Genomic DNA, 17,497 nt, shown 5'->3' on the forward strand with positions numbered 1-17,497 from the left:
TCACAAGGATAGTGAGGTTGCAGCTACCAAAGGAGCTAACGAGTTTGAGGAGGACTTGAACCCCAGTCTGGCGTTCACCAGTCAGGGATGTTACCACATCAGCCACCACCATTTTCTTTCCTTAGTTTTCAAATAGGATGAAAAAGTCAAGGGTTGGTTTTTTTTTTTTTTTTTTTTTTTTAAATACAGCCCCCTTCTGCCTGATTCTTTTTATCAGTTTCCATCACTCTTCTTATTTAAGTTTGTAGCTTAGTCTTGATTAATTAAGGTTTTTATCAGCCCTCTTATTTACTTTCACACCGGAAAATATCGAGAAATACTACAGGGCACGGGCCCATTTGAACATGAGACTGGCTGATTGAAGATCAACCAGCTGTGCAACATCTGTCACTTTCTTGTCTCATTTTTCACCTTTCATTTGAAAAACAAAATTCTTCTGGGCAATTCTTTGAAAGTCAAAAGATATCCTGTCAAGCTACCTACACAGTACATTTTCTTATTACTGTACAGTAATCTTGGTATTGAATAAATTTCCAATACTTTTGTCATTATTAGCACATGGAAGTTGAGTAGATTGTATGTTAGAATAATTTATGCAATGCTGAGCTTCTAACAAACCTGTTGGTAGATATGTCATGTCAGTAAAAGGCCTTTTTGACCAATTTCTTATGAGGATGTGGACATAGAAATTAATAATATACAGTATTACTTGTATACTTTAATTGTCAATTGTGTAATTGTGTATGAGGTCAGATGGTGAAGAATATTCTTGAATTAAATTAGCTTGTTTAATGTTAACTTTGTGTGAAAGAACAACAAATTTTCAACAGCAAATTGGACAGATTTGAAAGAGAAACAAAATCTGTTTTACATGTGCAGACATAACGTTACTGATGTTGATACCCCAAATGATTCTTTCTGTGTTTTAATTTGTTGATTGCACGGGTTGAGGATGCCATGGCATCGCTAAGATGAGTTTACATTCTCTCTCTCTTTCGCTCTACCATATGTCAGACAATAGGATTAAAGTAAATACTGCCAAACTCAAGCTGCTATTGATATTAGTCTTGGCAGTGTCATGGTCCTCTGTGCCATGTAAAAGTAGGTCATGAATTTGCTTCTTGTCTGGCATAATTCTGATTGGAATTCTAAAGGTAGAGTTTAAGGAAATTTACTTAGCATCTATTGTACAAAATATGTACAGTACAATGCATTCAATCTTGAATCATCTACTATATTGCATTGTGTGAAGTACATACATACATATACCAAAGGCACTTCCCCCAATTTTGGGGGGTAGCCGACATCAACAAGAAACAAAAACAAAAAAGGGGACCTCTACTCTCTGGTATAATTTAGGCTGTAAGTATAAAAAACTTTGACTATACCATAGTAGTGGGGAATCTCCCTCGAAACTTATATGTGAATATGATGGAATTAAATTATCACATGGTGGTATCCAAGTTGATATTGTCAGCACAGCAGTACTGTACATTATTATGTACAGTACATAAATTTACAAAATTTATATCTTGGATATTTCCATTGGGAAACTGGTTGTGCAACAAAACCATTATTTTAAGAATTTATTGGTGATTTTTTATTATTCACTTAAATTGTACTGTAATGTGTGTTAGATTGGCATTAGCTTGAAAAAGAATTTTGCAGATATCTAAGAATTTAGCTTTAAAAATAATTTTGCAGATCTCTAGCTTTAAAAAGAATTATGCAGATCTCTAAGAATTTACCTTCAAAAAGAATTTTGCAGATCTCTAAGAATTTCTGTTGACCCTAGAGTTCAATATTTATATATTTCTAATACTACAGGTAATTCATTGTTTTATAACTGGATGGATTTCTTTTAAATGTTTTCAGTGACCGTTTTATAGTTAAAGTATCCGTTTTATAGTTAAAGTATCTAAAAATGTTACCAATTCCTGTTTTCTTTTAATTACTTACTAGAAATCATGTAATTCAAAAACAACTAGTAGCCCACTAACAACGTATCATATGTTTTTCGGTCTCCTTTCGAGTAACAAGATCTGCTTTTTAAGTAACAAAAAAAAAGAGAATATTTGCCACAATGAAACGATGAAGATATTGTACTGTATACCACAGGTAACAGTAATTTGAAATAATTCAGTTTAGACTAAACTGCTCTATGTGTACCCTTCATTTTGAGGTAGAATATATAATGTACTGCATAGAACTTTATAAAAAGGCAGACTTGAAAAAAAAAAAACATTGGTACGAAGCTTATAAGTAAAGAAGTCTCGGCTCCAAATTATTAATGGAAAAATTATAAACAAAAATTCTAATTTTATTAAATTTTGTTTTACTCAACAGACTGCTAGGAAGACTCCAAACTTTGGCCTGTTATTTGACATAGATGGCGTGATAGTGAGGGGAAGACGTATTCTACCAACTGCTAGGGAGGCTTTTAATCACCTGGTAGATGAATCGGGAAATTTCAGAGTGCCAACCGTGTTCGTCACAAATGCTGGAAATGCATTGCGCTCGGGGAAGGCAGAACAACTTTCAGAATGGCTGGGGGTTAATGTAAGATACGGAAGTTATATTTTTTCAATGCCTATGTCGCATTTTCTTTCAGATGTGAGGTTTTTTATTCTATATGAAATGTATGGTTCTTTTATTTTTACCTTTTGCAGTATTTGATATAGTACCTGTACTGTATAGTACAGTATTTTGATATTGTAATATAGTAGCCATACAAAATCTAAATGATAATCATAATTGTGCATTTACAGGTTCATGAAGACCAAGTGGTTATGGCCCATTCCCCCTTAAAGATGTTCGACCAGTATTTCAACAAGCAATTATTAATAAGTGGCCAGGGGCCAACGCAAGAAATAGCTCATAACTTAGGTTTTGTAAATACGACAACGGTAGATGAACTAAGGCAGGCATATCCCCAGCTGGACTGTGTGGATCACCAGAGAAGAAAAACAAAGGTAGGTATGGGTTGTCTAAAGAAATACAGTTGTGTAAATGCTTGGATATTACTGTCTCATGCCATACAAGATTCATATATTCCTGTGCAAACACAAACCTTTCATCCTTTAGAATAGGGAATGGCTTCAGCAGGGCTAGAAAAGTTGTCAGCAGGTTTGTAAACTCCAGGTGGTGAGCGTTGGCGAGTTTCGTCTTTGGCCACAATGGGTACGGTCATAAACGCCTATTACACAGCAAAATTTCACACAACAAGAACGGTTTTAGTCGAACACACTTATTCGAAACTTATATTTCATTGATCAAATGTAAATTAAATTTCACTCCTCACTGCTGTCTGAAATGTACTTTGCTGAATGAAATTGTATACTGTATAGAAACATAAATGATATTTTCTATTCGATGATATTGAATGTCTTTTTTTTCCTTTTGATTTAAAAGAACTAATTCATCTTTTAAACCATTAAATGTGGTCATTATAGATGTGCACTTCCACAGAAATATACTTTGTCAAACCACTAGGCCTGCCACTGTTTAATAAATAGGAAAGCTATCAATCTCTAATCTTAGTTTTGAAAATCCTGCAAAAATTATACTTTTTCTTGAAATCCTAGGATGATTTGAACTAACCCTTTGGTTATACCATCAAATCAATGATGTAGTCTTCATGTATAGACACTGCAAGAGCCAAACTTACCAACATGACTGTCTTTGAACTTCCAAGTCAGTCTGTATTGTGATTTGTTTAGGTGATCAGCTGATCTTCTGGTTGATGAGTTTCACCACTCGATGAAAATGGTCCCGACTGTGTAAATAAAATGGTGAGCGAGCAATAAAAATGTGACAGTAAAAACTCCTTTTGCTGCTTAAAATTTTCATATCTAAGGCTGTTTAATCCATTTTAGTTTGAATGGTCAACATTGGCCTCATGCAAGGTAGGAATGCTAATGAATGAGGGACACGGCATCAGTTAATGGCTGAAACAGCAATGGATGCCCTCTTTCAGCGCCTCAACGTCATGATAGTTTGCAATTATTTTTGCCTCCCTTTAAAGGCAAGTCTATTCTTTGGGGAATATGAAGGCTAAGTCTTCTCTACCAGAGAGACTTTAGCATTTTCTGCTCGTCAGGTTTTTCTTTAGCTGAAGCCTCTGGGTATACACCTCTCTCAACCATTCTGCAAATCTCAGGCCTGCGAAAAGTTAGCATCTAGCTTACTGAAAGTTGATGGGATATCTGTACAGTACTGTATTTACAACTACCTTGTTAAATTTTTTTTGAAGTCATGTTCCTCTATTAAAAGTTTGGAAAATGCCAATTACTTTTAAAAATTGGGTTGTAGCCTGGCTAATAATATTTATAATAATAATATTTTATAATGGAATGTAGTCTGTGGAGGATAGATATGATAAGTAGAGTGTAGTGCAGTGTTATGACCACATGATCGTTGCAATGCAGATATAACTTAATATTGTGGAATTTTGTAGAACGATAGGGAGGCTAAGCATAGGAACACATTTAAAACTAATTCCTTTAGTACTGAGAGAACTAGTTAGTCTGTCGGATTGACCAGCCATGGTAATCAATAGACTTCGTTTTAACCCTTTTTGGATGTGAATGCAGGCCTAGGTAGTATTCACAATACACTAGTTTATTATCTTTAGTTGGGTCCACTGCTGTGCTCACTTTTCAATAGGGTTCAGGGCTCGGACCATTCTTAGCAGATCATACCATTTACAGGCCTCATCCAAAAGATCACTTTAGCTACTGGATCTTCCATTAGCCTGCCATTCTGACAAGTCTGTCAAGCACACACAACAAACATCCCAAATTTTGTGGAATTTACAGGAAGGTGTACCAGTAGCTACCTTGCAAATAAAGGTCGACCATTGAGGTACAAGGACTTCCTTCTGCAGCTGCCATTGTGGTGACTGTCAATTATGGTATTATAACACTTTGCTTTCCACCTTTATAGTAGCTGAGCCCATCTCAATTCAGAATCTCATCCGTTTTTTTTTTTTTTTTTTATTCTGTTGTGCAAGTAAAGTAACAAATTTAGCCTAAGTTGAACATGGGGACTTAAGTCTTAGAAATATTCTTATTCTTCCAAAGGTTAACTCACTGTTTAAGCTACTGTTGAACAAGATAGAGGGAAACCGCTGTCACGATATAAGAATAATATAGAGTTTCTGGTTTGGGAGAAGTTAGCACTACCCAAACCTCAATACATTGTTCTCCCAAACAGGGAGTGATTATTTGAGAGTGAACTGTACGTCTGGCTTCCTTCTGCTCTTGCAAGATGGATACTCTGTCAGGTTGAAGAGAACATTTGTGTGTAAGACAAATGAACTAACTGGTCTTGATTTAGATGTAGCATGGTGCACCCACCCACTTAAACATGGTTATATGCAGTGTGTGCTTGTGACTGTGTAGCTAAGATTTTGGAGATTAAGTGCTTTGCTGATTTGATTTTGAGACATTTAAGGAATGGGCATTCAGTACAAACATGGGTATTAGTTCTGCACCTTGGAATTCATGAATTGCTGTACAATCACAGACTCTCATTCAGAATTGATCAAAACCTTTGGGAATCATCCCCAAGAAGAGGGAACAGTTTTGTTCTTGGCTGAACCAGTGTTTCAAGCAGTCAGAAGTATGAACTCATTACTTCTCCAGTGATGGGCCTTCCATTGGAGATAGACAGATAGCTGCGGCAATGGAAGAGGTTTCCTTGAAAAACTAATTCTCTTTGTTGGCAAAGGAACTCCACCCGGCAAAAAGGATGGATATCAAGGTAGAAGAGTTTGGATACAGTGCCATCTGGCAAGGTGTGATTCTGCCAACAGGTCAGTAGGGAGTATGATCTTTGTGACAGTCCAGCTTTATGGTTTCTGGCAGAAAGAAAGCTCTCCTATTTTTGGGACTTCAGTCATTAAGTGGATCCATGGAACTTAGTGGTTTTGAGAGAAGGCTACCAACTACCTTTTATATATCTCTATTATAATCTCAACCAGTTGCTCATCAGTCAGTGTTATCAATTCCCAAGCCCTATTCCAAAGATTCTACTTTTAGGAGTCGGTGCTTTCACCTCCAAAGTAGAAACAGCGATGAACTTTGGGAAGTATACTGTATTGAAATTATACTCTTGTAATGGTATCTTTATTAATTTAATCTAAATGATTTTGTTTTATTGTATGAATTATTTGATAAAGGAATTTTTTATTGTATGAATTTCAGTAAGTTGATAAGTCTGTTAGATCTGTTTTTACATATACTGGAAATTTAGGTTTTTATTTTAAGATTTATTTTTATCTTAACGTTTGTGTCAGTGCCTATAATAAAAGAAATTTTGACAAAGGAAAAATCTATTTCTGGGCGAGGGACCTGTGTCGCCCAGTGAACCCACCCTTTCCCTTTTTTCCCTCACCCTGGTTGGTCCAAGCTTCGGGTGCTGGGAGGAATGAGGATGGGGGGTGGGGAGATGTAGGGGTAGAGAGGGGGTATGTTGATGAAGGAGAGGTCTAATTGGTGAGGGATCTATGGTCGTGGTTCAATCACGCCCCAGTTTTCTATACCGACACTCAAAGAGTGAGCGAGCTAGGTTTATTCCTGGCATTCCATGCATCTCTTTTTCTCTGGTATATTCAGCAATAACTATGCTTTAGAAATGGTGCTAGAGGAGCATTACACGGAGCGACACAGGTCCCTCTCCCAGAAATAGATTTTTCCTTCGTCAAAATCCCTTTTCTGTACAGTATATTAAGTACTATATACTGGTAGTTAAAAACTATGAGCTATTTGCATAATTAAGTTATTTTTGCAAGCATTCTAGTACACTCTACTATTCATGTCATCCACTTCTTCCTCTTTTATTACAGGCTGTTTCTCCATTAACAAGCATACCAAAGCTAGAAGCTGTAATGCTTTTTGGTGAGCCAGTAAGGTGGGAAACATCTCTGCAACTCATAATAGATGTACTTATGACAGGGGGAGACCTTTCAAGTTCACCTGTTGCCCCATATCCCCACTTGCCAATTTTAGCTTGTAACATGGATTTGCAATGGATGGCTGAGGCTCATATGCCTAGGTAAGAAATGGCAATAAAGATATTTGAAATTGATCTAAAAAGTTTGTAATTAAGAAATAAGCATTTTGAATGAATAAAAGGTAATGTTTTCCTTGATGTATTTTTAGTTAAGTTAAATTGATACTTCATTCGGGAAGATGTAGTATGGACTGTTGTTCTTCCGAGTTACCTTATTAAAATAATTTTTATATATTTTATTACCTCATTAATTTACTTAAACTGAAACAGGTTTTTTGGGTATCTGAAACCCACCAGCACAATGTTTTACTGTGTTTTATATTTTCTTTTATCAAATCATCTTGCAATATCCTTTATCTCTTTTGAGGATTGCGAAGATCATGCCCAAACCATCTCCATCTACCCCTTGCCATGATCTCATCCACATATGGCACCTGAGTGATCTCTTTTATCGTTTCATTTCTAATCCTGTCCTGCCATTTAACTCCTAACATTCTTCTCAAACCCACCAAATCTGATGGAAATTGTTTCATTGTCATACCAGGACTCATTTCCATACAGTGACACCAATCTTGCTTAACTGATGTATAGCCTGATTTTTATATGTGATTTCAGGCGATTTGATTTCTAAATTTTACTTAACCTTGCCATTGTCTGATTTGCTTTTTTCAATCTTTCATTAAACTCTAATTCTAAAGACCCTGTATTAGAGATTGTAGTTCCTAAATATTTAAATGATTCTACTTCATTAATTCTTTCTCCTTCCAATGATATTTCATCTTCCATTGCATATTACGTTCTCAATATCTCTCACCTATTTATCTTGACCCCACCCTCATGTGATATTTCATGCTTTCTGGTAAGCAAGCATTGTAAATTCTGTGGTCTTCTGCTAAGAAGTACAGCTTCATGAGCATACTCTAGGTCAGCTAATTTCCTATTATTAATGGAGTCAATCCTTCTCCACTATTTCCAACTGTTCTACACATTACAAAATCCTTGAGTCGGATAAACGACATAGGCAACAACACATTCCCTTGGAGTACTCCGCTGTTCACTGGAAATTCATTTGATAGGACTCTACTAACAATAACATTGCACTTGCTCTGCTCATGAACAGACAATCCAATTTACATATTTAAGAGGAACTCCATAATAATCCAGGACTCTCCACAAAATTGGCCAGTGCACACTCTCAAAGGCTTTTTCATAGTCCAAAAATACCATCAAAAGTGGAATTCTATATTCTATGCACTGTACATGTCTCAAAATGAGAATTTGGTCAATACAACTTCTACCTTTTCTAGAACCTACTTGTTCATCTCTCAGCTTTTCATCAATCTTTTTCTCTAGTCTCTTTAAAATAAGCATACTATATTTTCATGACAGCTGACGTAAGTGTGATGCCTCTGTAATTATTTCAAGTTATTCATTGATCCAACTCTTACTGTTCATCATTATTCATTGATAAATTTCCTTTGTAGATTTGGTCATGGTGCTTTTCTCTTGTGTCTGGAGGCACTTTACAAGAAGGTCACAGGTAACGATCTCATATACACTGCTCTTGTGGGGAAGCCGTCAGAAATAACTTATTACCATGCAGAGACTATGGTACAGCATCACGCAAGATCTATAGGCATAAGTCAGCCTATAACTAAACTTTATGCAATTGGGTAAGTACCGGTATGTGTTGCCTATTAATTACTTTTTGATATGTTTAAATGCCACCGTAGATAATTCAGTGATGGTATTAGCTTATTAGGATCCAGATGTTATGTTTTTTACGTAGTTCAATATATATTCTTTTAAGCATGTATGATGCGATAAGTATATGTAAGAAAATATATCCATTTTAATTTTAAGAATGGCAACTCAGTCATTGTATTTTGGCAATATGACATATTTTCTTGTACTGTATTGTATTTAGATGAAATACCAGAGTACAGAGTAGTTTGATTGATGTTGCATTAGTCTAACCCCTCAAGAAAAACTAAGAAAAGCTTTAAGAATATAGAAAGGTAATGTAAAGATTGATACTGTATAATAATGCTTTTTCCTAGAATGGGATTATTGTAAGCATAGGCAAATAGTACTGTACTATTGAAATGTATTGAAATACTTACGATCTTCAAACTCACTGGAACGAAGTTACCGTTTTAGAAAGTATAATAATTGGAACAAAGTTACCATTTCAAAAAGTATAATAATTGTAAAATAGTTAACATTTCAAAAAGTATAGTAATTATTACGAAGTTACAATTTCGAAAAGTATAATAATTTAAATAATTATACTAAGAATTTATATCTATATATTTCAGTTTACTGGATTTCCTTTGAGATGATGATAATATCCATATAATGCTTTCTGCATAGGATCACATACAATATAATTCTATTAGACATTATTTTCCTTTTTTTCTCTCAATCATTCCACGTTTATGACGTTACATTAGTTTCCATAAGCAAGGCTTGAGATTTATATGACACCCATTTTCTATTATTACTGATAACTTTGTAGCAGTCTCCAAAACCAAATTAGTTCTATTGTATAAATTCTTCATTCTTCATATGAGGTAGCATTCATTATTTTATTTTTGTTTTTTCAGTGACAACATCCACACAGATATATTTGGTATGAACTTGTATCAGGAATACGTGAGACGGCATCGAGGAAGTAAGAAGAGAGTCACAATGCAGGGAGCACGTGGGTTAGATCTGTCTACTCAAGACTTTAAAGGCCTTACTGCTGATCAGTGCTATTCTGTATTAGTCAAGGTAAAGAGGTTTTCAATTTCATGGTAAAAGTCTTTTAATCTAAATGAGAACTATTCAAGTTCAGTCAAATATTTCTAACAAAAGAAGACTGCTTTTGAACACAATTTGTAGTATTCAAAAGAAAACTTAAGATAATTGGAATGCAGGATAAGGTTATGCTTAAAATTCATTTGTTCCTACGTGGATATAAATTTCAGAGTAATTTATGAGGTTTACTCATCAGTCGTTTTGCTATGTCTAGAAAAGAAAAAAGTGCCTGACAACCATATATGGTTACCAGCTATATCTCCTCGCTGGGTGAGTGCAAGCCAGGCTCAACGTTTTTCTTCAGGTTGGTCTCCCATGCTACACTACTAAATGCTGGATTGCAGAGTGCTATTTTCTTTTTCAGTGTGCATCGTGAATATGAGTGATTTTTCAGGTAGTACAGTATGCAGGCTTGTCCCAGCCTTGAAGAGCATCCGTGTGGAACTTTCATGAGCCGGTTTTATGCCCAAACTGCCTTTGTAAACGGTATTCTTTTGAATCGCCATGTGATTTTAGCAGGGAGTGGCTGCTCTCCCAGTGTGAGAAGTATCATGCATACTGCAAGAAGAAGCCCAAGAGGGATAGATCTCCTTCCTCTCACGAGGGCAAGAAACAAAAGTCACTTCGTGTGACGCACGATCTCTCCTACTCTGATCCTTCTTTACCAGAGCTGTTAATTGAGGATGACAGCCTTAGTGAACCAGAATTTATTCCTAATATTGATCCTTTGGTTTCAGCCCTAGTACAGCCTGAACATGAGTCTGTACAGGTATAGTTAGTATCAGACTATGCTAACCATAATGTTCAGTCTCCTCCCACGAGCGTGCTCAGTGGTGAACACCATACCTTTATTTTAGATTTTACTAACCAAGATTTCTCTCATTTGGAGGACACTCCAATCAGTCTCTCCACATTCCCAGCCAAGAGCACTGCACCTCCTCGCGTGACGAATGACAACACTATCTTACTCCCTACGGGGCTGGGGCTGCCCCCTTGGAAGGTGCGTATTATTCCCTACCTCATGTACACCAAGTCCGGCTTGCCCCTGTACACAGCGTCCCACCCAATTTTTCTCCACAGAAAGTTCCTCTTCAGTTACCCAAGAAAACTTCAGGCAGTATCCCGACATCCTCAGTTATGTCTACCTGGGATTCTGATTTACAGGTTTGACTGATTTGCTCGAGTATGAATTCAGATTCTCCTTACAATCCGTATAGAAGGTGAAAGTTATCACAGTTTCTACCAACATTTCAGCCACACTTGTAAACATACATACGCGCTGACAAGTGTATCCTCGCATGGACGCATGCTTTCGTGCTACTGCCCCAGTATGTTCTTGTACCGATGCGCTTCCTGAATGTGCTGCAATTCCAACTTTGGTTGGAAACCAGATGATGTCTAGGCAAAATGAATTGGTTACAACTACTCTTACTAGGTCTGCACAGACCACAAATACAGTAATCGTAATTTACCTAATCCCCCAACTACTGTGATTAGCAAAACCAGATTTTTTAAATTTCAGAAATATGAGGGGAAGGAAGGTAGTGGAGCCCGTCCCCTTTTCCTGGGGGTGGTACCCCGCATTGCCACAAGAGATGAACTTCCTCCCAAGACACGGAGATCTAACTCTCCTTATTATTCTGCTTCCAGATACAATCACTCTAGGTGGAATTCATTTAATAAAACTTATTCCTCACAGGTGTGTAGGTCAATAGAGAGTCTTATGTAAACAGAGAATAGTTTTCGAGGAGCGATCAAAGCTCCCACCAATCTATTCCAGTTATATCATCTCAATGTTCTAACTGTAGACAAGAACACAAGGATGTGCCGGAAAGAGTGAAGACCAAGTCTTTAAACTGAAAGGAGTTTACCTCTCTTCCACATGGGAACTTTCAGCTCTTATTAAGAGTTTTGAACAGACCTGCCCACCTCAGGAACTTGAACCCTCAATTTAGAGTGTGACAAAGATCTCGGACCGAGGTCTAATCTGGAAGACAATCTTCCTCTTACTTCTAATGTGAGTGAACTGCATGGCTTGTCTTACCCGATATCACGATCTGCGGAATAGAAAACGCTATCGTTTTTCTACGTTCCAGAGTTCGTGGCCAAGATCCAGAACCCAGACTTTGACAGCAGTTTTGACTTTTTACCATCTCTGCTATGAAAGAGGTAACTGCTTATCTGGATAATCGGTTGCTCTGTCATATAAGAATGGTCTGGAGATATCTTAAAAGAACTGCTCCCTTTTTTTTTTTTACCTTAATATCTACCTGTTCTTGAGCACAGAGATCTCAGAGAATGCTACAATATCTTTTCCTGATTGCATGAAGTTATCCTCAGAGCCTATGAATCTTCAGGGGAAGAACCACCAGACCCCTTTCCTAGTGCTTGTGATATCTGTGGTCTTGCAGCAAGAACTACTCGGTGGCTCAAGTCCTTAGTGCAGGTGTCTGGAAGAGACAAACTACCTTCACAGCACACTGTTTAAAGGACTATACCCATAGATCATTGAATACTTTCTCTATTGGGCCTATTGTTACAGCACATCAAATAGTCTAGGCCAAACTCTTGCAAGACAATTACCCTTTTGTCACACTATCTGGTATTCTTGGCATGAAGGGTATGAAACGAAAATACATGATTTCTTCACTTCCTTCTTCATGCATCCCTCAATTGAGAGTAACCTCACAGAAGAAATCCTTGGGCAAGGAAGAATAATTAAATTATTTTTTGTTTGTGACTAAGTATTAATGGGACATTTTTTTATATATTGTAGATATTGTTCACACCAGAATATTTACTCTTGTCAGGTTATTGACTTGTGATTTTAGGCCAACATCTCGACCTTGCCTCTTTAGAGCCGGTTTTGAATGTTGTTTATATATTTTTGTTTATTGCTAAATAAGGGCTAGACATAAATCAGTCTAATGACAGAGACTTCTCCCACCTAAGGAAGACTGCATACAAATGACTCAAAGTTTGTATCCGCATAGAAACAAACTAAAATTTTTAAAACTATTTTGTATTTTTCCTAGCAATATAAACCTAGAGTCATTTATCCAAATTTCTCACTTCATCCACCCCTCAAGTCTTGACCATGTGAGGAAGGGTGAGGCTGGCTCATGGTCACTCAGCATGGAGATATAGCTGGTAACCATATACGGTTGCCAGTTAGGCACTTTTATTCCCTGCAAAATGACTTCGGAGTAAACCCCATGTCAATGACTCGGATTTTGTTTGGCTAGGAAAAATACAAATAGTTTTAAAATATTTTAGTGTGAATTTTCAGGTAGAATTTGAATATAACACTAAGCTTCCTAATTTTCAAAGGAAAAAGCTTTTAATAAATTTTCAATCCTCACCTGATGTTCATATTGCTTCTCTAGAAGCTCCTTTTTATTGATCTTTGCCAAAAAATGTTTCCTATATTTTTCCCTTTTTAGAGATAAAAGCCCCTAGTAAAGTAATGAGACAATATAGCAGTTAATGGTAATTAGCATACTAGGAGTAACCCATTCTTCAGTTTGTTACAAATACTCTCTCTTCCTGACATCAAGTCATTGATGAGGCAGGGGGGCAAGTATATAAACATCAGGCGAGTAATAGAGATGACAATATTATTTAAATTCTGTATATTTCTGATGCCAGTGATGGAAAGAGATAAGCCAGCAAGAAGTTAAAATTTGTAACCGAATTAGAATTTTAGACAATTAGTCTAAAATTGAATGGGAAGAGCTCGAAAATGTTGCAGTAGATCTCCAGATGGGTATATAAAAATTTGGAACAACGAAAAAGAAATGTGTAACTTAATTTTCTTCAAGAAAATATGAAATGCCACAGCAGCCGCCGCTATATCACTATAGGACCTAGAAGCCAATCTATAGTGTCAGATTTACCCAAGATAATGTCCATCTAACACTAAGCAAGTATGTAATTGAAATGTCTAGAATTCTTTGTCAAAGAAACCTTTCTCCAAAATTTAAGATATATAGACATACTCCTGATATATAATACCTTTAATTTAAGAGATGTAGACATCTTCCTAATATATAATACCTGAAACTACAAGTTTTATACAAGATTTGAATCCAAACTTAGTGAGTTTCCAATCCCAAGACCTTTAACACAGCAATACAATGCCTTTTGGAAAGAGGGTGAATTGACATTCTAATCTTGGCTAGTCAATTAGGGGTACTACCTGTAGAGTTCCTAGTTTTTACAAAATATACTGAATGTCTCATGCTGAACAAAGATATTCTCAGATGAAATACTTTCATAAATTTTTTATAAGGGGAAGTGAATAAAGAAATTGTAACCAAATGTAGGCAAAAAAAAAAAAAAGGCACAATCAACTCCGAGCTCTAAAAGTACCTTAAAAATAATTTATAGATGACTATGCAATTATCTGTTAAATTTATAAGGGAAAGTTTTGCATAGATTCGAAATTGTCCTTACTATTATGTTAAGCCACATCACAATCCTAACAGATAAGACGTGATTACTGGCGGCCTTTACAAACAAGCTAAAATATATTCATTATACCTGAAAGTAGATGTCCAAAACCAGATTCTTGAGTACTAAAGTAAACATTGGCTTCTCTTCCTCATTTAGGAAATTTAACATTTATTCCAAATAAATAACCACCTCTATTAATTTATGTATTCTAAGAACACGGCTGGGAGGAACGTAGAGAGTAGAGGTCCCCTTTTTGTTTTTGTTTCTTTGTTGATGTCGGCTACCCCCCAAAATTGGGGAAGTGCCATGGTATATGCATGTATGTAAGAACACGGCAATACATTCGGCCAATTGTTTGTTGAATGTAATACGACAGTAATATTCCAATGCTGGCTTCTTGAAGATGTCTTCAGTCTTCTTAAACCTTAGGTTTAAAATATTGAGTTAGTAAAATAGTTTGATATTCAATAAATTTATACATTAATTTCAGCCTTCCCCTTCACAAGGCTTCTTGAAGTTGCACCAATGATAACTAAAAAGGATTCTTCTATTTCAGACTGGTGTATACAACGGAGAGGAATTGTTGGATCATTCCCCACGAGATTTCTTGCCGGTAGAGGCCAAACTTCAAGAGCCATCTTTGTCGGTCAAATGTGTTCTAGAAGCTATTAATACCATTTTCAAGCTAGAGAATTTCCTTTAGGCCATCGAATCTGTGTATATACCCACATAATTTATTTCTAATACATATCTTTAGTTACAGATCTGTATTGTTGTTATTAGTCAAGTATGGTACTCTTAATATCTATACTTAAAAGGGAGAAAATTTTTATCCTGAGTTTTTACCGAGTTTTTAACAACACTTGAATAGAATATTGATTAGCAGCGCACTCGTTTCAAACTAAGATTATTTAATTTATAGTTTCTATTACTTATGTAATCTGTTTGTGATTACTTGAATATTTGTCGAGTTGAAGGGGCCTGCATAAATATTCCAAGAAATTAAAAATCTTCCTGGCCAGAATTAATCTGATGAATAATTTTGGTAGTTTTCTAATGTTTAAAAGGAAGAATTTTTATTGATGTAACTTCATTATGAATACTGTATAACCAAAGTTTGTTTAATGTGATTTTAATGAGTGGGTCTTGTTAACTTGTGGGAAAGTTATCAAGTTTAAATTATTTTCAGTATTGTTCTAGAGGTTAAAGTAAATTAATTCATTATTAACTTGGTAAATGTATTCATGAGTTTTGCAACACCTATCTTGTAATCACCTTAAAGAGAATTCCGTATAGTGGGCAATCTCCCTTATTTTTATGATACCTTTTTATTTCTTGTGAAGAACTTTCTTCACATGTCCATGAAGTATTATAATTATTCACCCCCATAAAATTGTATATTGCTATGTGCTGCTGCTATATCCTGCCAGTTTTAAATAGGATACATTGCACTGGTATTCATTCCAGACTTCATGCTACGGTAGCCAGATGTTGGTCACTGGTAGGGATGGTGGAATGTTTAGTAGGGACCCAATAGCTAAGTATTCAGTGGAGCTATTAAGGCAGGCTAATGTTAGGAAAGAAATAAACATTAGTTATTTTTTTTTATAATGTGTTGGCCAGTTTTCTACTTTTATTTCAAAGGTCAGTAACTTTGAATTTGGAAAAGTTCTGATGGTCATGATACTGTGACCAAAGTTTCCTTGAAACTTTACTCTTAAGTTGAGAATTTATCAGATAATGCTTAAGACAACAGAATTTTGTCTTTTAAATCTTGTTGTTCTGTAAGTGTTGAAGGTACTAACACCTATTTCAAGTAATTATAACGATTCATCACTTTCATATTTTTGTAATTTAGTGGAATAACTGTTACATATTGTCAAAATACTTGCTTTGATATTCTGTATTACTGGAAACACACTTAAAAGGAATTGTGGGAGGTGGAACAGAGTGGTTTGACTGTGATCTTTCATTAGTTTAAGGACTACCGTTATGCTATATGCAGCTGTAGAAACTGATGATCCCTAATCTATTATCTCTTTACCAAGCTTTACTCAAAAGTACTGTAGCAAAGTAGATGATTATTGCAATGAATGAATCCTACCAGGATATCAATCGGTACTCCATGAGTTAGTTGTATACAATCAACTATTAGTTTTGTTTCAAGTATAGCACAATGAAAAACAATCCCTCAATTCCCTTTGAAGACTCATATTCCCCAAAACAATCAATTGATCTATAGGTGTATATTCTAAGGAAAAATAAAATTTTACAGCACAATCTGGTTTCAAGTTTAGACCATAACCCCAGGTATTTTACTTTAGCTATTTTAAAATTCTAAATTATAATTACAATTTGTTTCTACACCAATATAAAAACCATCAAACTTCAGAAAAGGTAGTTGTAGTAGTTGGAGGGTATGCTCCCCAACCACTTGCCAGGTAAAATAACCTTCACTTCTTCGACTTTGGCCACAATTCATCAAACATACTGCTCTGCTGCATCTTAATCGGGCTGTTTTAATCTTTTGCCTGTTATTTCAGAATGTATAATGTGCTGGAATATTCATGTTCGAGGAATATTAATGGAGGATGCCAAGGATATGCATGCAGTGTTTCTTTACGTCATTGTGAGTTTTGTACCGTGACAATGTGAACCTAAGGAATTTGGTTTTCCTTAGATATTGCTGGTGCTCTGGCTGAAGAGGACTAATGTCGACACCAAGTGTGAAGGGGAGGGCCACCACCTTTTTCTTCTGTGTCTACCAATACCAGAAGTCGCTAAGGATGTATTGCCTGGTTGTGCTGTTGTCATAGTCATTGGCCTGCACTCTTCCTCAGCCTCATCTTCGTTAGTGTTTGATGACACTTTCTACTTGTTCTTCTCCTCTAAGTTGCAGCAGAGTCCAGGAAGAATAATTGATAGGAGTCGTGTACGCATGATTTCTAGTCTCACCGTGGAGGGGGTGGGGGTACCAAGAACCTTCTTGAGCGAGTGCCAAGAGTTATCCCATAGCGGGAAGAAACTTCGATCATCTCTTTCTCTCACTGCTTTTCTCTACCCTAAAAGAAGAAAGTGTGTGCCATAGGAGTATCGTTATGTGCTACTCCTACTCTTGTATTGGGGGGGAATATGTGCTAAATTATCCCACAACAACGGGGAATGTCAGAACACGCAACTCTCTTGTATCAAGTGCAGGGCCTTTGGTTGTGCCTGCAGATGCTGT

General features: G+C 36.1%; 1 protein-coding gene across 1 annotated transcript in view; it reads left to right on the plus strand.

Annotated features, from left to right (window-relative positions):
• Positions 1-16,551, plus strand: part of LOC137651341 (haloacid dehalogenase-like hydrolase domain-containing 5) — a 46,319-nt gene extending 29,768 nt beyond the window's left edge. Inside the window, exons 2-7 of the mRNA XM_068384631.1 lie at positions 2,347-2,559; positions 2,769-2,972; positions 6,848-7,056; positions 8,499-8,687; positions 9,621-9,789; positions 14,828-16,551. Of these exons, the coding sequence (XP_068240732.1) occupies positions 2,347-2,559; positions 2,769-2,972; positions 6,848-7,056; positions 8,499-8,687; positions 9,621-9,789; positions 14,828-14,974 (1,131 nt within the window). The 3' untranslated portion in view covers positions 14,975-16,551. The remainder of the gene's footprint in view (positions 1-2,346; positions 2,560-2,768; positions 2,973-6,847; positions 7,057-8,498; positions 8,688-9,620; positions 9,790-14,827) is intronic.
• The last annotated feature ends 946 nt before the right edge of the window (positions 16,552-17,497 follow it).

Source organism: Palaemon carinicauda, chromosome 12 (genome assembly GCF_036898095.1).
Source record: "Palaemon carinicauda isolate YSFRI2023 chromosome 12, ASM3689809v2, whole genome shotgun sequence".
NCBI lineage: Eukaryota > Metazoa > Arthropoda > Malacostraca > Decapoda > Palaemonidae > Palaemon > Palaemon carinicauda.